The following is a 22,211-nucleotide window of genomic DNA, read 5'->3' as shown; positions in this document are numbered from 1 at the left end:
ATGTTCTTAAAACTGTAAAAAAGGCTTTGTTATATGCAATATCCAGGTTCCACCATAAGGAAAGCTTTTCGCATAGAAATTAAAATAAACTATTGGACTAGATGATCAATATGAGGACGTGGCGCAGCGAATGTTCTCTATCTCGAGATTTGATTTTTTTTAAGCCAAACGGAAACATTTCTTACAACACTGTGGTCTTGGAATTACAATTAAGGCCCCATTATATTTTTTATACTTGTATCTCTTTAACTCAGCTCTATTTGATTATATCTTGATCTTTTTCATATATAATCATACGAAGTAGTTAGATAAGAGTCTTGTTTAATCTTTCCTACTAACAAAACAAACAAAAAAAACAAGACAAAAAACGATTCAAAATGATGACAATAGTTTAATAGTTCTAATGGATCAGATGGACTGGAAAAATCGTCATGCTGTTAATAACTTCTGTATAAACACAAGTTTGTATATCAATTTTGTGTTGGATTTGAATTTTCAATACTAGTATTAGCTAAACTTTTGCATAGAATCATGCACTGCCGTCCGTGTTTATATTTTGTTTTTTTGGCTACCGTTAAACAAATTTGGTTGTGAAAATAAACAATTCAGAATTTTCTTTTGGTACCAGTATTATTTTGAAAGAGCCCGTTATGATATGAAAGTCATGATATTTGGTATGGTTACAAGTGAGACACCTATAGCCACCAAAGACACCAGTACAAGGCTAAAGACTACGGGTCGTCGTACTGCCTTCAAAAATAGTTTTGTATAAATGATCTCCCTCAGTTTTTGGTTGGGTTCGTGTTGCTCAGTCTTTAGCGTTCTATGTTGTGTGTGTGTCGGTGTCGTGTACCAGTATGACATTAGAATAAATAGCAAAAACATTTGAAAAGAGTTTGACTTGTCAGAATTGGACCAAGCGCAAACAAAAACCTAACACAAGGACAAAAGACAAAAAGTAAATAAAAAAATGAAGGATAGGCAAGTCAAAACACGATCTTAACTAAAAATAGAACATTTTTTCAAACATTGAATTGACAACAAAGTGGGACGCATGAACAATTAAGGCGGAGTATGAAAATTGTATGCCACGATCAATTTTTAGAATGACCAATAAAAATTCAGGGTATATGATTTGGCTTTTTGCAGAAATTATTTGAAAAGACATTCTCCAAATTATTAATAACTTTAATATTTTGGTATTTTTAATACTAATGCAGTCAACATATGTTTACACCAACATCAAATGGGTTAGTTTATCTAGAAATATGTTGGATAAAATAGTGCATTCAAAAACAGATATTCCCGAATTCGACCGAATTTATCTGCCGAGCTAGCCTTCTAAATTTGAACAAACAGTTTTTATTGAATATATTTACAGAAATCAAACTGTGATACCAATTATCGAACGATTTGCAATCTGTAACATTTCACATTATGAAAATCGGTAAAAACTCAATGGTTTTACTGCAAAACGTTACCAGTAATTTCAAGTACCTGCCACTTTTATACGCATATGTAAACGTCACACACAGCACCAGTTTTGATGACGTCATTCGGATAAACGTTACAATTTAAAAATAAAATAACAATTGGTTTTTTTAAAGTCAACCAAGAGAACTAATTTCACTAAGTTAATTTGATAAAAAAGGCATACAAAGTTTATAATTGGAGTATAGCTTGTGGAAACATTTGCACGTTTCCTATAAAAAAAAATTGTTTTCAACCACAAAAATTCAAAATATATTTGGGACTTTTAGGGTTATTCTTGTATAACAGAACAAAGTCAGTTATTTGTCTTCAAATCTATTATGGTTTCTTCAGTAAAATGAGGTTTTTTATACACGTTTTTAATGGTTTGTGGGTTCTTCTAAAAAGCTACAAAAATGTCGTTTTGGCGTGCTAGCGGTAAACGACAAAAATGTCATTTTGGCGCCGAAAGGGTTAATACAAAATACAGCAATTTTGTACATCTAATAAAGGTTCTTTTTCCCAGTCTGTATCACCTACCCTGTATCGCATAGCTTAACCCGTATCGCATAGCTAAACTCGTATCGCATACCAGGCGTGACGTCATATATATCGAATGACGTCAAAGTTTGACATATGACGTCCAGTTGCTGTATTTCCTGGCATGATACGAAATGTAACCTCATTTAGTTAAAATTTCTGAAAAATACTTGCAAGAGAAAATGGGTCATTTACTGAAGAAATTTTAGTTTTCCAAGTATTCACATATTTGGTATAACGTGAGGGTACCCAAATTGCACCTATTTTGACAGTTTTTTCGCCTACGTTTATTTATGATCCAGACAAAAGTTTCCATTTTGTGTTTATTTTGTAGATGTATCCTTATTTACTATATAGTTCCACCAATTTAATTTTAAATCCATAATGAATCATAGAAAAATGGGTTTGAACCGACCTCCAAACGATCCATAGTTCTGTAATGAGGAGTACCCAAATTGCATCTATGCTTAAATTCACGTCCTGAAAAGTCGAAAAACAGATGTTTTTATTTATTTTTTTCAAATATTTAGAACAATTTGACATTTGTCCATGCTTACTATTCATTTTTTAAGAAATGGATGCTCGTAACATATTTTATTTGCTCATTTTTAAAAGAAGACTTTTTGTTGACGTCGCACGGCGACGTTATAGTATATTTTACTTTTTCCAGTGATTACTTTATCTGTTTATATATACTGTGAATGTTTTGTGAATATTCAAATATATTTGTATATTTGAAAGACGTGCAATATGTCAAATAATAATAAATACAAATTGTTTATTCCCTAGGAAAACTTGTAAGATTTTCGCTGCTATTTTTGCTAAATAGGTGCAATTTGGGTACTCGGTGCAATTTGGGTACTGTGACGTTAGCAAAATTGCAACCCTTTCGAAAATGTGGAGTTCATATTTATATATAGAGATCCCTCTGTTTGTCTGATAATAACCTTTGAATAATATCTACATTTAGGTATACAAATAAGCTCAGATTGTAGTATAATGGTTAAAAATAACAACAAATATTGGGAAGGTTTGTACTATTCTACAAGAGGGAACAGCCGGCTGACAGTATCGTTAGTGAATGCATTTAAATACATGGTCTTAAAATATATTATTTGCCAGTTTCATAGCTCTATATTGAGCATGTAGTGAGGTTATAGGGGAAATTACGATGTGGATGTCTCGTCCAGTATGAACGATCCCGAATTTTGTTATGACTATCATGAAAAGGGATATTAAGCAAATAAGGAAGTCTATAAAAAAAGTCAGCTGGAAAAATACAGGAAAATCATAATTTTCTTGTCTTGTTTATATATTTTCGGACGATTTAAAAAAAAGATATCACATGAATCTAATTCTATTAAAATATATGATAAACAGAACTCGACCAATATCAGCCTCGGGACCTTCGGGCCTCGGGACTGATATTGGTTCCTCGTGCTGATACAGCATGCGATACGGATTTTGCCATGTATTATGTAGTAGAGAATTGATAAGAAGTAGTGGATTCGTAAACGATAATCAACGAGCGACTTTAGTCGCAAGTTGATTATCGTTTCCGAATCCACTACTTCTTATCAATTCTCTAGCTTAACCCATTTCTAGTAAAAAGACTGTCTGTTTTATGTTTTGACAATGAATCAACGGAATTTCATAAAAATAATTTTGTATTTTATCTTTTTTATTCTACAATAGCTGGAAATGATTATATCCACACGGTTCACGTCTATATTTAGGTTAACATAAGTTTAATGTAACTTAAATGGGTTGATAGCTCCCCTTTTTATTACCAGATTTCATACTTGTATATTTATATTTCATTTAATGTTTTATCATTACAAAGTATTTAAATTGTATAGATTTTGGTATTTTGTGATTTATTCAAAAAGACATATATAAATATACAGAATTTATTTATCTTTTTTTGAATAGTTAAAAAAAAAATCTAATTACCAAATTTTAGAAACCTTTGAAATTTAAATATATAGTATTTAGCAATCTGTGATTCTTTACCAGTCACGTCTCAGTCATTACAACTGAACGGACATGCTGGGTCAGCTCTCCTTTATCCGCTATCTTCGATGAGGGTTTACTGTTAGATGGATCAACGACTTTCTACTTTCGATGACAGAAACCAATCCAACGCTGTACAGACTACGTTAGGCTATAATCCGCGTAGGGCTAATTCCCGCGTCAACATACACTCCAAAACCCATTATGGATGGGGGAGTGGTATGCCGAGTGACGTCCGAGGGCTGTATCCTAGGTGTTAGATGATGGACCACCATTTCACTGTCTCACGACTTTGGTCCTGATAATGCTTCCTGTCATCGTTAATACTACGTCCGAGACTCATCTACCAGTACTCCATCGTCGAGGTTAGCGGGCTGCCAAGCTGACCAATCTGGCCCTGAATGCAGTCGTTGTGAAGACATAACATCAAAATAGTCAACTTATGACAAAAGAAAAACCAAAACAACTCACAAAACCAAGATGGCGGCCTACCAAAATGGCGTCCTCCACCTGTTCCTGACCGATGGCACAAAATTATTTAAACGCTCACCAAACGCCTTCGGGCACCGAGCCGACCGTGCGAGGGATGTATATCCAGTCAAGGTCGTAAAACACTTCCAGTAGTAGTGATTCTTTACAGCTGATTAAGGATTGCCTACTTTATAACCGTAATTAAAGATAAAAAAAACTTTATAACCGTACTAAGTCAAATACATATATTTAGCGTAGTTGCCATAATACTACAATTTCACGATGCTCCAGTTAATGATGCTTTCCGAAATAAATAAAATAATTGCTTAAGGTCTTGTTTGAACAATTATACATGTATTTTGTTTAAACTGTTTCCCTTTCATTAAGTTTAGATTATTTTAACGTTATTACATTTGGCATCCATCGTAAACCAGTCCATAAACTAGTATTATCTGTGCTACGCATTCTGAATCTCCAGCAGAATTGCTCGTGCTACAGATGTACAATGTATAATTATGTCATTGTTTTACTTTTACATTCAAGCTGTTCATAGCCGTGATCGTCTAGTCGTTGGTACCAAAAGACATATTAACAGTGCCAAGTTTAAACCTTGTACCCGAATTGAAATTTTTCATTGTAATTTTTTTCTCGACAAAAATATTGTTTTAATCTTAGAGGTATTATATACTTCATTTTCATTTTAAGGCGATGATTTTGTTTCTGGTTTTACTGTCAAAGAAGTAGTTTTACGGTCGTAGCTTATATATCACACTTTATTCAAATTAGAGTCCGTTCAATGTTGACGTGATGTATATTTGGACCATTTATAATCAAACAAAGAAAAACATATTGATAGTTCGATATCATTATAAGACTAAAACCATAAGTAAGCATTTGCTATGATGAATAGGAAAAGTCCTTGAACGTTAAAAGTGACAAGTGTAATGGGCATATGGATGTTTATTTTATCAAGGAATTGTACTAATATATACAATTCCTTGATTCTCTAGTGTTTAGAACTAGTGTGTAATAGCCACAATCGTATAAAGACCCATCGGTTCATTATAACGATGTTAAAAACCGACCAATGTTCAAACCTTACATCGTGAATAAACTCTTTTTTAAGATATTTCCATACTGCTATATAACTATACTCAAGAACGTTCAAATGTAGAACATAATCATCCTTAAAAAATAACGCCCAAAATAAAACAATTTACATAAATTTGAAAAGAACATGAACAAATCCAGACATAGTATATATATTTTATTATATAACAAAAGCGAATTATCTCTGAGATAGAAATACACTTTATTGACATGTATTGACAGTTGTGCGCTTTAAGAGTGTTATTTAAATAATGATTTATGTCTGCACTCGTGGTATAGTGGTATCATGCATAGACTGAAGACTCTACTGATTATGAAGAAACTACGCGCGAGTTCGAACCTTTCATATGCACTCTTTTTTGAGAGGATAAAAAATCATAAGTTAAAAGTTTAAAGTTATAAAATATGTTTTTATATAAGTTTCTAATTTTTTTGCTCTGAAGGAGAAAGTGGATCTCATCTTTCACCTCCTCCTCACAAAATTTACAAATACGCTCAGGAGCTGAGATGTTTTTGTGTCTCCCTGTTTCAATTGCAAGCTGATGGTCCCCAATTCTGAGTTTTGTTAATGCCTGTCTTTGTTTAAAGTTTAACCGGTTTAAATAGTGTTCAAAATTAAAAAAGACGCTACATGAAAATAGAAAGTTCACAGTTAGCTAATCAAAGATTTTTAGAAAACTTAAACACTCCAACAAAAGGCATGCGTAAAATGAAAGTCAAGGTGAACTTTTAGTTTTAATTTTTGTTACTGACCGCGATGCATCAGCTGACAAAAGATCATTCCACTATTATGTGCAGTTTCTTAGATCTGGACCTTTACACAAACCTTTCACGCCTTTTAAACCGAACTCTCGGACGAAACGCTATCTACCCCATTGAACTAGGAATAAAAACGCTGTTCCGTCAATATAAAACATAGTTTAATTCCAGAAATACCAATTTTTCAGTTTTTGTGAGGATACCTGGTATATAAACTTATCATTCCCGTTAAAATGTTTTGATTTCATAAAAAAAAAACGTCGAAAGTTACGCCGATTTCAATGTCACAGACTGACTTAGCGGACGGTTACTGTCCTTTAAAACTTTGAACTTATCTGACACAGTTGAGTGTCATATGTATGGACTAACACACGAGATAAAATGATTTAGACTTGAAAAAAAAACGGACTGATTAAGTGACATTTATATTAATTTTGAAAAAAATCAGGAAACATTCTGTGTCATCTCCATTTTAAAGAAAATTCAAATTTGTAAAACCGTGTCAGGTAAGATAAAGCAATTTTTATTGGGTCAAGGAATAATTTATAACACAAATATTTTTCTTCTGAATGTTGTCTAATCAGATACAGGAAGAAAGAGATAAAGCGAACAAACACACCCGTCCCTCTTAATTATTGGACCTGCACCTTTAATGAACGGTATGTTAAGTGATATGTTTACTAGTTTTATATGCTTTTCTTACTTTAATGTCTTTTTTCTTATCATTCGATTTGGGTTATTTTCCTTTTTAATTCCATTTAAGTGTTGTAGAACTTTGATTATTGATTTATTTGAATTATCAGTAATGAGTTCTATCTTAAACGGTCTATCTTAATCTTAGTGGCCATTTTTCAAAATTTCATATTTTCTTTGGGCGCTTTATAAAGTAAATGAAAGCAAAAGTTCAAGTAAATACGAAATCTTCCAATAGGCCATACTGTGTGACATTTTGCACAGAAAGAAGTGTTATTTGTGATGAAAACCAGGTTTTCTTACCTAGTTCATCCCAACATATATCAATCAGTAAACACGAGTGTATTGTTGAATATTTTAAAGCACTTCTTTTTATCTTGATAAATTTTAACCAAGATATTAACCTCCGAATATGCACAGCTACTAAACTGGGGATACTCAATGGTAACGTTGAATGCATTCCTCCGAAGGTTTTACGAACGCCATTATGGCTTGGTAGACTGGAATAACTGTGTCACTCACAGATGACAACGGGGATATGTTCATCGTTTATAACTGATCAATGACATTTTACTTGTCCTGAGCACAAAAGACGGGTACCGCTTAGGAAGTAGGAAATGCTGACCCCTGCTGCTCAGCTGCTGAGTTCATCCACGGTGGGACTCGCATGGCTCAGTCTTATGTTTTCTGTATAGAGTGTAGACTAATATTTGTCTTTTGGGATTACAACGCATGTTGCTTCTGAATAAATTATAATGTAAGCTTTGTATTTGAAGGGTTACCATCGTCAATTAACGATTTGATTGGCGCGAATGCAGTTTTTTCTGGCGACACAGAACGGAGTCAGTAAAAAAGGATATTTTCGATAGTCAAATACCATTGCCAGGGAAAAGTCTTTTACATATTTCAATATCTCATATAAATGACATAATGATAAGTAATGAATATATCATGTATCATAAATCTAGCAGTCATCTAGACTATTGAATTGAATTTTTACTGATTTACTCTTTACTCAATTTATAATAAGTCATGTTCGATGTTTGGCGTAAACATTGGATATATTTTTTTAATCAAACCTCCTCGGCATAATTTTGACAAATTCTGCATTCTCGTTTGCCATGTGATTTCAGAGGAAAAAGTTTTCGAAATGTTAACGAGTTAACGACAAGACGTCCGGACGGACACCATGTGATGGTTGTAGCTCAAACTGGTCACTTGGACAAATGAGCTAAAATTACTGGAAACACGCTATTTTAGTACTTTTTATCGTTTAAGTTTTCATTGATATAGAAATGAAAAAGATATTTGATCAACTGTGGTGTAACGGTCTGTTTATTATATAACAATAATTTACGAATCACTTATCCTTGCATTTAATGATATAAAAGATGAGTCTTTCTACCTGGTGAAGGTATGCTATACTGAATGTTCTGTGTAATTCTAAATTATCAACTTTATTTACATGTTCAGTGTAATGCTAGGACTGCAATAAATTTTAAATTGATTCTGATTGTTAAGCAGTTTAAAAGCTACCTTTCTAATTTGGACAAATTCGCAACCATTGTATCGGTATGTACATGAGTTATATTTGATTGCTGCTTGTAAAATCCCCTTTGGGACCTTGATTGAAATTATGAAAGATTTGAATTGATTTATATTATGTTTTCTGTCTCTTTTGTTGATGTTTATTTTGTACGGTTTGATTATGCAATGAATGTCTATTTTACTAGACATTAGATTACTTGTTTCGTCTAATGCATACATTTCTCAGCAATGGAGTATGCCATTTAAATATGAATTATCACCCTTAGTGTACATGTGTCATAAATCGGCAACTGGTACAATGTAATGTCATCCCCCTTCTTTATGCATAAAAGATTAAAAAAAATAACTTGGAATGTGTGTGAAAATAAATTGTATGTTATATACTGTCTACACTAGGAACAACGAAAATCAAAGGACGATAACTGTGTCCCTGGACCAACAGTCTGTCAGACTTATAACTAACCTCATAAACAGAGAAAAAAATTCAAAAATTTCACACACAATCACAATCTAACATTACAATGCTGTGATTCTGTCTTTGCATAGTAACAAAAAACATTCCAGGATATAATGTTCATTAGTTTTATTGCTATTAAGTGAAATATAACAAATATTAAGATAAGAACTTGGGATAACAAATGTACTTAAACTCATGGTATATTCCAAAAGAATACAAAACCTAAAAGTATGTCTATATACAGTGAGAAATTTGGCAGAAATCGCTTCAAACGGTCATGAAAACAATTGACGATTGGCTGTCGTTGTCATGATTGGTAAAAGCAATATCGAATGAGGTAGTGAATTAAACTAAGTTTAACATCACCAAACCGCCACTTGTATGAAAATTATACGTTTCTTGGCATCAGTGTGTCCCTAATGGAATGTGGTTGTGTATTTATACATCCAGTACAGTCAAACCAACTCTCCCCAGCGAGAGTTCATGCAAAGGCTTTGTGCGAACAAAAAGCCTGCCATACTCCATCTCACGTTAAATTGAACGTCCCGAATCAGTTAGGATATGGCTTCGAAAGTATCCATTCCGCACAACAAAACAGGTCTCGCATCCAAAAAATCAAAAATAACAGACGTAGTCAAAATAATTTATGGCAATCATTAAAAATGGTTCTTTCTTCAAACGTATGTTTCTGAAACGATTATAACCTAATCCGAGCTATTGCATTCGTTAATACCAATAGAAAACAATGATAAAAACACCAACGGAAAATATTCCACTAATTGGCCAAAATAATTACATAACAATCATAACATTATGATGTCTAACCACATACATAGACAAGGCAAGTGACATCGTACCATATACATTATAAATAAGATGATGTGGTATGAGTGCCAATGAGACAACTCTCCATCAAAGTCACAATGTATAAAAAATTAACAATTATAGTTCAAAGTACGGCCTTCAACACGGAGACTTGGCTCACACCGAACAGCAAGCTATAGAGGGTCCAAAAATGACTAGTGTAAAACAACTCAAACAGGAAAACCAACGGTCTAATCTATATAAAAAACGAGAAACGAGAAACACCTATGAACCATACCAACTAATGACAACCACTGAACAACAGGCTCCTGACTAAGGACATGTGCATAAAATGCAGCGGGTTTAAACCTTTTAACAGGCGCCAACCTTCACCCTAACCTGAGACAGTAGTGTAACATTACAACATAAAAAGACACACTATAAAATATCAATTAAAATGGCTTAACTCGATCAAAATGACATTTAAACAAAAATAAGTAAACATTCAATGAACGAATAAGTTTGATCTATGACACAATATAAATACAATATTGAAACGTATGTGCCTATATAACATAGACATGTATATATAACTTAAGTGATTATAATCTAAGTTAAACGACATATACATCATGGTGATAAAATACAGGAACATAGAAATTGATACAGTTTGTATCAAAAACTAAATGCTCAATAGCTCTGATATTTGAAATAAAACAGACAAAAAATGTTCTATTTTATAAACTGTATAGAGAAAACAAACAATAATAATATTTAAAAAAAAAAACAATAGAAAGTCTTTCTTAACTTCTGAAGCAGCAAGGTTAATCTATTTACTAGTATTTGGGATATGTCTGAAGCAGCAAGGTTAATCTATTTACTAGTATTTAGGATTTTTTTCTGAAAGGCCTCGATGGATACATTGTTTACCCTTACAAAAAAAATCATCCGAACTCAAATTCCAAATATTTCCCAAATCATTTGGATTTTTTTTTTCTTTCAGGGATGAAAGTGGTTGTATATCTAATATTACTGACTGGATGTTTGGCAGCATCAAAGCTCCATCAAGTGATAGATAATGGTCACAGCTTCAATGTTACAGTTAATAATATTTTGGTACATATTATTTCAGTTATTTTAATTTGTTTTTCATTGTGATGATATTTGAAGATTTTGTCACGTTTTGTTCCTTAGTAGGAAATTGATCGGTTGTTAAAGCGACTCGGATATTCGATACATTAAAAATTTCATAAGTTTAAGAGCAGCACATCAGTCGATTTTAAAATCGAAAATTTTTCAAAAGAACATTTTTTTTCGATTCTGTTTATTGATGTGGTATGGTTTCGTTTATAAAAGGACAAGGTATGATAAGGGGCGTTTTTGGCCCCCTCTCAAAATAAGCTTATATTCATATCATTGATAGCCTTTGTATAGAAACTTGTGAAAACAATGATTTTTTTATGTTCCGGTTAAAGGAAGGTTGCCTAGCAACGGTTTTATTTAATAGCCAAATTATCACTTATGGATTGCATTATCTATACAAATGAGCTCAATTCCAAATGTTATTGTTTGCTTTAGAGGGACCTGAAGTTACGATCGAATGGTCACGTTAATTTTCAGTTTACTAAAATGCTTAGCAACAACCTAACAACAAAATTGTTGCCTAGCAACATATCAAACATTGGTAAGTTTTTCCCTCTGAGGTATTAAATAATAGCAATATTTGTAGATTAAGCATCCATAAATTGTTTTTCAGTCTTATATTATAGTTCAGTCATCTTTTTTTTTGTCGATGTTCATATTGAGCATAGCAACACAAATATTGCTTAGCAACAGTCAAAAATGAATAAATTGAAGAGAAATATAAAAACAATTCTTTTATTGTACAAGTTACAATAAAAGCAAAACTGATTGGCATATAAGAATAAATAACTGTAAGAAATAAAAGTAATTTTAATTGAAGTTCATGTTTATCAACAACGTTTCAACCAAAATAGTGCATAGCAACGGTTTAATAACGATTCTTTTTTTATCTCAAGTATGAATTTTGCTATTTTTAAAAACTTACTTTCACATATGGAGTACACTATGATATGAATATCTTATTCAATAGTCTTTTTTTATGAAGTCCATATTGTGTATAGCAACACAAATGTTGCTTAGCAACTATCAATCATGTTAAGATTAAAGACAACTAGACTAGTATTTTCATATTATTCTACAAATAAATAGATTGTCCAGTTCTGTACAAGAAGACTAGAAAGAAATAAAAAGACAGTTCAATTATAACTTTTTTAGTAACTATCAACAACCTAGCATGTGCATATATATATAATTTTCCAACAGAAAATAGTATTATATACATTTAAACAACACAGTTATCATACTGACATCCAGCTAAAGCATATCCAGAAGAGAAGATCGTCATACCAACATTGTTTGCTTTTAGTTTAAATTATAATCATAGTTTGTGTTAATGTATGAATTTAAGAACGTTAATTAAATATAATCGTTTTTTTCATATCAGATTTCATTCATACGCTCGCACATATAAGCATTGATAAGTAACAATTTCATATTAAACAATCTGCAATCACATATAAAATAATTCAAATGGATCTTGTTCATACAATTTTTCATTCTCGTACATACACTTTCACATGAACTTTTATGATTCCATCAACAGTAATTAACCAATATTAACAAATTGAGTAACATTAAAAAGCTTTTAAGTGACACTTATCTTTATAAATATTAGTAAGAATCAAAAATAAAGCATTGACCCTACCGTTTTGTAAACTACATTAAAACACAAAGAGATTAAAAATACTATTGAAAATTGAGTAACAGATCAGGAAGTTTTCTGTATTTGTAACAAAAGCGTGTTGCTAGAATTCAATTTTTTATCTGTTGGTGAACTGTTAACCAATTACAAGGACATTTTAAATACGTAATAGCGAATGCAAAGTTCAGTGTTCTTGGTCAACACTTACTAAATAAAAGAAATAGGCATAAAGAAGGTGAACTCCATGAACTATTTCATTTTTCTCTAAAAAAAATATATTGCTAGATTTCTTGAAATTAACACATATGGTCTCGTCTCATTTGCAATCATACCACATCTCTTTATTTTATACAGAATGGGACACTTATGTGTATATGGAAAGATAATTATACATATGTACTTGGAATGAAATATTTTACGAAAACTCTACATTTTAAATTGATTAGATATCTTAAACGTCCTTTTACAGTATGTTAATGTTGTGGCCAATAGTATCAAGGGAAATAGACACAGTTACACGACACACTTGACCAAACACGACAATGTAATGATTTATACAAAGCGACATGTGTATTGTCCAGTGGGTATGTCAGCAACAAAAACATGTGTAAACAAAGCGAAAAATTGAAATAAATACCAAATCAAGTCTTCCACTTCTCACACTCAAACATGCTCCAACGAGACACCGAAAAGATAGGTGGCCATTCTTCAAGTTAGGTTTTAGAAAACAGCCATTACAAGTTAGATAAAATAAATCTCGTGGTTAAAAAGTGCTTTTTTTCAGAAAAATTATATAAATGTGATGACATATGGAATGTGAAAACAGTGACACTTAAATGACCTTCATTCATTTTAGATTATAACAGCAATGTACATCTTACAAATAAACAATAAACAAGTTGCGAGGCGTTTGTTCAAGTCATTCTTAGCTACGGTTAAATTCATTATGATTGTAAGTTATTCTTCTATATATGAATCAACACTTTCTACGTCAGACAGATCGGACTCTTCAGGAACATCTTTAGCATTGAGTATGGAACTTGAAAACTTTCCGGAAGCATTGACAGATTGAGCAGCCCCAATATTCCACCTATGATATCCAAGATACCAAACAACGCTTGCGATGTGGGCACAACACCCAACCATACGTGACCCAACTTTACAAGTACAGTACCAACCAGTGACTTCATTTTCATCGTACTCCAACCACAAATGGTAGCATCTTGAAGATGAATGGCGAGAGTGCATCTTTACTCGCAACAGATCTGGCCTATCCTTGCAAATGAACAATGCATAGTTGTCGTCCTCCTGATGGGCATCCGTGTACCTTTTAGCTGATTTGATTTGGTAAATACCCATTGTAATTTGTCTAAGATGGTCTAGAGATATTCTGGGAAACATATCAAGCTCAGTCGCACCATCAACTTCTTTGTAGACAGTTTTTCTTCTCAAAAGGTTGTGCTCCTCTACATATGTTTTTACATGGTTGTCTAGTTGTGCCTTTTCAATCATTTCTTTACCTATGTCATCATTGCCGAAATCATTTATAAGAGGCGGTCTAAAACAGTTGACAAGTGCACAGACAATTCTTACAAAGTCCCCAATGTGTGGCACGTAGTGGTTGGCAACAACTTTATCCAAAAATTTCCACTGTTTTATTCTACCATTTGCACTTTCCACTACCCAGCGAACTTTAGTCACCAGTCGCGTTGTATTCGCTTCATCAACTGTTTGTTGTTTTGCTCCCTTAGAAAGAAAACAAGGCATCTCAACTTTGAAATTCATTTTTTTCAAAAACTCTTCTGCATCACGGAATCCTCTGTCTACAACCATGACATCATCCTCGTGCATCCATGTGTTAATCTCATCAGCATTAGTCTTAAATGCATGCTTTATGATAGAAGCATCATTGTTATGACCGTCAGCATAATATGGGCCGAGGACATTAAGAATATAACCGTCTGTAGCGACAATCATCATGGGCTTGACTAATGACCTCCCTTTATGCATACTGTATGTCTGCTTTTGAAAATGATGGTGGGAACTTTTCTGTAGGTAAATGTAAGTCCCATCAAGGACAAGAATCCCAGTATCTTGTTGATTATCTGCAAACAAAGTTCTCGCTGTTGGAGTGGTGTGGTCCCTAGTGAACTTGTCGTGGGACATATGTTGAAAGCCAAGAAACGAAGGCACGAATGACTTCATCAAGGATGATCTAGCTGCGTGTGTCGCTCTTTGAATTTGGTGTATTTCCAATGAAAATAATGTAGCTAAAATGGAGTTGGAGAGTCCAGTCCTAAGTTTAACTAAAAGAATGGCCAAACATGTCTTTACAGATCTTATTTCAGATTTTCTTAGGTCAGTTACTGTATTTGCAACAGCTTCGAACTGATTCCTGGTTAAACCAGTCAGTCGCTGGTAGTCCTCCTCTGACAATGAGTGTGAACAATCAAAATTAAGTTTGCCATTTAATGTCAATGTTCCTCGAACCCTGTTTAATAGTTCAGTGATGTCACTTCTATTAAAAAGTGTAGTGTTATTTACCTCTGGTATATTTGAAATAGACTCCTGTGTAAAATAGTTTCCCAAAAGATGATTTGGACAGCATCTGCTATTTGCTGGTATAACAATACATTTGTCAATGAAAGCCTGAGTTCGAGCCTCATGCGGTACAACTACCTGTCGATGTCGATTACTGCTATTTTTCTGGCAAACAGTACAACGTCTATGAGATTTAGATGTAGATGAAAGGTTTAACTGTATAGATTTCGGGCTAATTAGTTCTGATGGTAATGTTTCCTCTGCTAAAAAATCTGGATCATCATCATCGTTTGACTGGCAAGTTGCTATACCTTGTCTCATCTGTGGTGAGTTCATCACTGTTTTCATATCTCTGTATACTTGTGCCCTGCATTTCAAGCATATAGTTGCATTCTCAACATTCCTTTTAAGAGTCCTGGCCAGATAATCTCTTAATTTTTCATTTATTATAGTTCTTCTGTTATTCACTGTTAGGTGTGTCTTATTGCAGAGAACACAACTGTAACTTTTTGCCATGGCTAAATGCCTAAAAAAAATAAAAATGAAAAAATATATTATACATATATTTGTATGTATTAACTAGTATCCTATATATGTTTATTGCAAATATTTAAGATAAGAAGACAACACAAGTCTGTTTTGAGCACATGTACTCAATTGTCTTGAATTGTCTTGTCTTGTCATGCTAACAGCACCTTGTGCTGTGTCATGACCTTTATGTTATTTGTATCGTCTTGTTTAGTTTATAATGTCTTGTCTTTTGTCTCATGTCTTTTTTCTTGTTTTGTCTCTTGTCTCGTTCACATTGTCTTGTCTCTTGTCTTGTTTACATTGTCTCTTGTCTTTTGTGTCTTGTATCATGTCTCATTTACATTTCCTTTTGTCTCTTGTCTCATTTACATTGTGTTTTGTCTCTTGTCTCATTTACATTGTCTAGTCTCTTGTCCCTTGTCTCGATTACAATGTCTTGTCTCTTGTCTCGTTTACATTGTCTAGCCTTTTGTCCCTTGTCTCGATTACATTATCTTCTCTCTTGTCTCGTTTACATTGTCTCTTGTCTTTTGTGTCTTGTATCGTTTACATTGTCTCTTGTATCGTTTACATTGTCTCTTGTCTCATTTACATTGTCTTTTGTTTCTTGTCTCCTTTACAATGTTTCTTTTCTTGTCTCTTGTCTTGTTTACAATGTCTTTTGTCTCTTTTCTCATTTACATTGTGTTTTGTCTCTTGTCTCGTTTACATTGTCTAGCCTCTTGTCCCTTGTCTCGTTTACATTGTCTCTTGTCTTTTGTGTCTTGTATCATTTACATTGTCTCTTGTCTTTTGTGTCTTGTATCGTTTACATTGTGCCTTGTCTCATTGACATTGTCTTTTGTTTCTTGTCTCGTTTACAATGTTTCTTGTCTTTTCTTGTCTCTTGTCTTGTTTACAATGTCTCTTGTCTCTTGTCTCATTTACATTGTGTTTGTCTCTTGTCTCGTTTACATTGTCTAGTCTCTTGTCCCTTGTCTCGTTTACATTGTCTCTTGTCTGTTGTGTCTTGTATCGTTTACATTGTCTATTGTCTCATTCACATTGTCTATTGTTTCTTGTCTCGTTTGGTGTTTCTTGTCTTTTCTTGTCTCTTGTCTTGTTTACAATGTCTTTTGTCTCTTGTCTCATTTACATTGTGTTTTGTCTCTTGTCTCGTTTACATTGTCTAGTCTCTTGTCCCTTGTCTCGTTTACATTGTCTCTTGTCTTTTGTGTCTTGTATCATTTACATTGTCTCTTGTTTTTTGTGTCTTGTATCGTTTACATTGTCTCTTGTCTCATTTACATTGTCTTTTGTTTCTTGATTCGTTTACAATGTCTCTTGTCTTTTTTTGTCTCTTGTCTCTTGTCTTGTTTACAATGTCTCTTGTCTCGTTTTTATTGTCTTTTGTCTCTTGTCTGTCTCGTTTACATTGGTTTGTCTCTCTTGTCTCGTTCAAATTGTCTCTTGTCTTGTTTACGTTGTCTTGTCCCTTGTATCTTGTCTAGTTCACATTGTTATGTCTCTTGTCTGTTTACATTGTCTCTTGTCTTTTGTCTCTTGTATCTTGTCTCATTAACATTTCCTTTTGTCTCTTGTCTTATTTACATTGTGTTTTGTCTCTTGGCTCGTTTACATTGTCTGAAGTCTTGTCCCTTGTCTCGATTACAATGTCTTGTCTCTTGTCTCGTATACATTGTCTAGCCTCTTGTCCCTTGTCTCGATTACATTATCTTCTCTCTTGTCTCGTTTACATTGTCTCTTGTCTTTTGTGTCTTGTATCGTTTACATTGTCTCTTGTCTCATTTACATTGTGTTTTGTCTCTTGGCTCGTTTACATTGTCTGAAGTCTTGTCTCAATTACAATGTCTTGTCTCTTGTCTCGTTTACATTGACCTGTCTTTTGTCTCGTTTACATTGTCTTTTGTCTCTTGTCTGTCTCGTTTACATTGTTTTGTTTCTTGTCTCGTTCACATTGTCTCTTGTCTTGTTTACGTTGTCTTGTCTCTTGTATCTTGTCTAGTTCACATTGTCTTGTCTCTTGTCTTATTTACTTTGTCTCTTGTCTTTTGTCTCTTGTATCTTGTCTCATTAACATTTCCTTTTGTCTCTTGTCTCATTTACATTGTGTTTTGTCTCTTGTCTCGTTTACATTGTGTAGCCTCTTGTCCCTTGTCTCGATTACATTATCTTCTCTCTTGTCTCGTTTACATTGTCTCTTGTCTTTTGTGTCTTGTATCGTTTACATTGTCTCTTGTATCGTTTACATTGTCTCTTGTCTCATTTACATTGTATTTTGTTTCTTGTCTCGTTTACAATGTTTCTTTTCTTTTCTTGTCTCTTGTCTTGTTTACAATGTCTTTTGTCTCTTGTCTCGTTTACATTGTCTAGTCTGTCCCTTGTCTCGATTACATTGTCTTGTCTCTTGTTTCATTATCATTATCTTGTCTCGTTTACATTGACCTGTCTTTTGTCTCGTTTACATTTTGCTTGTCTCTTCTCGTTTTCATTGTCTTTTGTCTTTTGTCTCGTTTACAATGTCTGTTGTCTTTTCTTGACTCTTGTTTCTTGTCTTGTTTACAATGTCTTTTGTCTCTTGTCTCGTTTACATTATTTTGTCTCTTGTCTTGTTCACATTGTCTCTTGTCTCGTTTACGTTGTCTTGTCTCTTGTATCTTGTCTCGTTCACATTGTCTTGTCTCTATTGTATCGTGTCTTGTTTACATTGTCTCTTGCATCTTGTCTCGTTTACATTTCCTTTTGTCTCCTGTCTCATTTACATTGTGTTTTGTCTCTTGTCTCGTTTACATTGTCAAGTCTCTTGTCTCGTTTACATTATCTTGTCACTTGTCTCGTTATCATTATCATGTCTCGTTTACATAGACCTGTCTCTTGTCTCCTGTACATTTTGATTGTCGCTTGTCTCGTTTACATTGTCTTGTCTCTTGTCTCGTTTACATTGACCTGTCTCTTGTCTCGTTTACATTTTGATTGTTTCTTGTCTCGTTTACATTGTCTTTTCTCTTGTCTTGTTTACATTGTCTTGTCTCTTTTCTTTTGTCTCGTCTCGTCTTGTCTTGCTTAGAGGCCCTTGTGGTGTGTCATGACCTTTATGTTATTTGTCAGGTCTTGATTTTTGTCTTGTCTTGTATTTTACTATCTTGCCTAGTCATCATATCTTGTTTTCTGTTGTTTCTATCTTGTCTTGTAACTGTTTTTCAATGTAATCTTATTTACTGTTTTTTGACCTATCTGACTTTAGTGTTCATGTCTTTCTTGTTTCTTTTTGTTTTGTATTATATTGTTGAATGTCCTGTAATTTTTTTGAAACTAATGCACAAATAACTACTGTGAATGTTAACGGAAGAGGAACATTTTTTAAACTTGACAAATTGTGTTCTGTTTTCATTTTACTCTTTGGCAATTTCCAATTCAGGGTTTGTAAGAATGAATGCGAACTATATATAGTCCTAGTTACCGTTATAAACGTATGCCACATGCCGGGGCAATGTATATATTTTACAGAAAAAGGATTACCATATAACTGTTTTGTTATAGATTCGGCCGTGAGTTTTCTCAATTGACTTGTTACATTTTTTCATGTCTGGGCCTTGTATAGCCAACTATGTGGAACGGTTTTTCTCATTGCTAAAGGCTCCACTGCTTCATAAAATTGTTTACATCTATTTCATTAGAATTTTGGTGGCTAGTTGTCTAGTTGGGAATCATACCACGACTCCTTATTTCATATATGCACAACGAAACTATCTTGGTTTCTTCGAACACTTAAATAGTTGTATGGTCAGGTTGGGAGTATATATTTCTGTATTTTGTATTTATTCTTATAAATTACCTATTTTATGAATCCATTATAACATGTATCTATTCTGTTTATCATAACCATCTTGCTGGAATTTCGAAAGTGCTGCAAAATGTAAAAAAAAAATCCATATATATTTGATGATAAATCTTAAAAGATTTGCAAATAAACAAATACTGGAACGTATTAAGTCCGTCAGAGTTTCACCTTTGGTTGATACTTCAAAGACCATGTTTCAAAAACTACTTTTGTAGCAAGGTAAGCACTTTTTTGATTTTCTGATAAAGATTTATGCGCGATACACATGCATGCCATTGGGATGCTTGGTTTCCTAGAAAAATTGAAATTGAGAAAAGTTCCAGAACTGTTAGATTAAAAGTACATGTGTATAATGCATAACAAAGAAAGATAAGACACAATAATTTAGAAAAAAGTATATACAACTATACAATACATTTTACATGAACATTTATAATCGATCTTGGCGTATTAAATAAGTTTAACGTAATGGCATAGTATGACGTCGTACAAATAAAAACTTTTAAGCTAAACAATACTCCGTTACTTGTATGCTTCATATTAGGATATTCCCCTGAAATGGAGACTCTAAAGTAAGTGTTGTTTCAATGTATTTGTATTGGGGTTGGGGGGGAGGTGGTTCATTATATATTCTTCATATAGTTTTTAAATCAAAACAATCATAGCTTATTTTTTTTTATTCATAAGTTCATATTTCACTTCACAAAAATGAAAATATATTGATTAAGAGTCGATTACGGTGAATTGTTTTTATAGAAACCATATACTGAATATGAAAAATATCATTGACTTATTTTAGTTGTTTGGGACTGTAGACTCTCTTATTTTCACGAGAACTGCGAACAACAGAAAAGATAATCACTATTAGTGTTTTGCATTGCCTGTGTAAAGTGGTATCTTTTAAACAAAATTTAGCAAAGAATCATATGGTCAGATTGCACAGTAGACATTTTTTTTAATTACAAATGAAAGGGGAAAAGGTTCTGCTTAAACTTTAAGGCGGGCCTTTTTTTCTGTGTGAGTATGCACCATTTGAATACTGGTACATTGTTATATTAGTGTACGGAAGTCATCGTTTATGAATATTGCAGTACATCCGAAGAGTTGTAAATGTGTTGTAACAGAAGTGGTTCGGATAGATATATTTTGGAAAGAATGAGCACTGATATAAAATAAGCAGATATTGTATGATTTACCTAAATATCTTCTATCGGATATAACTAGTTATACATTTTGTTCTGGTATACTCTTCTTTGGGTTTTGTAGTGTGTTTTATTGGCAATATCAACAGGAGCTAAAAGAAAAGAAATGCTAAATAAACAACAAACTTTTATTTTATGAATACAGCTTATCAAGTTCAACAATTGTGAAAGAGTGCTTAACAATCTAAATTAACTGGAGAATGTGTCCATGGGACATGATGCCCCTCCCACTCTGCATATAATTATATAAAGAGAACGGTAAAAGTGACACCACCCAAATTCGAACTTGGTCTGTGTTTTGTGGTAATAAGCATTGTGTATCAGTTTCATACCATTTGGCTGAGACAAACTAAAGTTAGAGAACGAAAACCAATTTTGTGACGGACGGACGTACAGACGGACAAGGCTAACACTTAATGCCCCCTCTGGTTACGGTATGGGCATAAAATGTATTAAATGTAAATAGGGTGTCAATATGTAAATTACATTATGGATGAGTATTAATATTAGCTTGCTTTCAGTAACTGAACTCTATATCTTGAAGGAATTATATTGTTTACTGAGTCTTTTAATGTTGTTTACCATTGGTTAGAGTACAGTGTTTTACCAGTACCTATTTATATGCATGTTTTTTTTTTAAAGAAACGTTTTGTAAGTAAAGTAATTAACACACGAAAGGGAGAGGTTGAAATCTAAGTGTTATCACTCCTACATTTGCATTTTCTAAGTAAGACCACTTTTGGTGATAAGCTTTTGTGATACTGATAATTTCATAATCTTTTATTTTTGATTGTGTTCTTTCTTTCTTTTTTTTTGTGAATTTTGTCATGACCGCAGATCTTTTCAGTGTTTTTGTAGATTTAGTTTCTTTTGTTTTGCTATTGAGTTGAGTTTCACATGTAGTATACACATTTAAAAAAAAAAAAAACTGATAGTGCAGATTTTAAATCGGTCAGAGCATGCATTTTGATGACATTGAGTACAGTGGGCTCTACTGAAAGACTTCTGCTATCTGATTACCCCTGTATAACTATAACTTGGATATTTATCAACCTTTACTCCCAATGAGGGTCTCGAACTAGGCGGCCCACGATTAGTTTTACTTTGATGGCTTGTAGATTGAATACTCTTTTAATAGAAGTCTATGCGACTTCGTACAAGTGAGAGGTTTAGTTAGCCAGGTTTGTTTCATCATTTTCTACAGAGGAAAGCGATCAGATATTTGATTGAATTAGCCATTTGATATAAAAAAAAAACCCTCTTAATAAATTGATAAATGACTTCTCGTGCATGTTTTCCCTTTGAATTGAATGATGTGTATAGCTAGTAACGACCTGGATTACCCATGGAAGTTTACAGTTATTTATTTTTTTTGTATAGTGTTTTACTGATTTCCTAGATTGCTTCTGTTGGTGTTTAACGACTTTGAATGGCTGGTCAGCCATC

General features: G+C 33.1%; 2 protein-coding genes across 3 annotated transcripts in view; one reads left to right on the top strand and one right to left on the bottom strand.

Moving 5' to 3' along the window:
* Positions 1-8,425: 8,425 nt before the first annotated feature.
* The window catches only part of LOC127731314 (sulfoquinovosidase-like), a 29,796-nt gene continuing 16,010 nt past the window's right edge, over positions 8,426-22,211 (top strand). Inside the window, exons 1-2 of one of the 2 annotated variants that reach the window (XM_052240326.1) lie at positions 8,426-8,470; positions 10,869-10,981. In XM_052240326.1, the coding sequence (XP_052096286.1) occupies positions 10,871-10,981 (111 nt within the window). In that variant the 5' untranslated portion in view covers positions 8,426-8,470; positions 10,869-10,870. The other variant, XM_052240323.1, reaches the window with a different exon arrangement.
* LOC127731580 (uncharacterized) lies at positions 13,555-21,170 on the bottom strand. Its single transcript, XM_052240374.1, has 3 exons — positions 20,760-21,170; positions 19,558-19,629; positions 13,555-15,717 (listed from the first exon to the last, which is right to left on the bottom strand). Exon 3 carries the CDS (start codon positions 15,705-15,707, stop codon positions 13,608-13,610), a length of 2,100 nt encoding a protein of 699 aa, XP_052096334.1. The 5' UTR covers positions 15,708-15,717; positions 19,558-19,629; positions 20,760-21,170; the 3' UTR covers positions 13,555-13,607.

This window comes from Mytilus californianus, unplaced genomic scaffold, assembly GCF_021869535.1.
Source record: "Mytilus californianus isolate M0D057914Y unplaced genomic scaffold, xbMytCali1.0.p SCAF_1, whole genome shotgun sequence".
Taxonomy (NCBI): Eukaryota; Metazoa; Mollusca; class Bivalvia; order Mytilida; family Mytilidae; genus Mytilus; species Mytilus californianus.
This window is presented reverse-complemented; position numbering and strand designations above follow the sequence as displayed.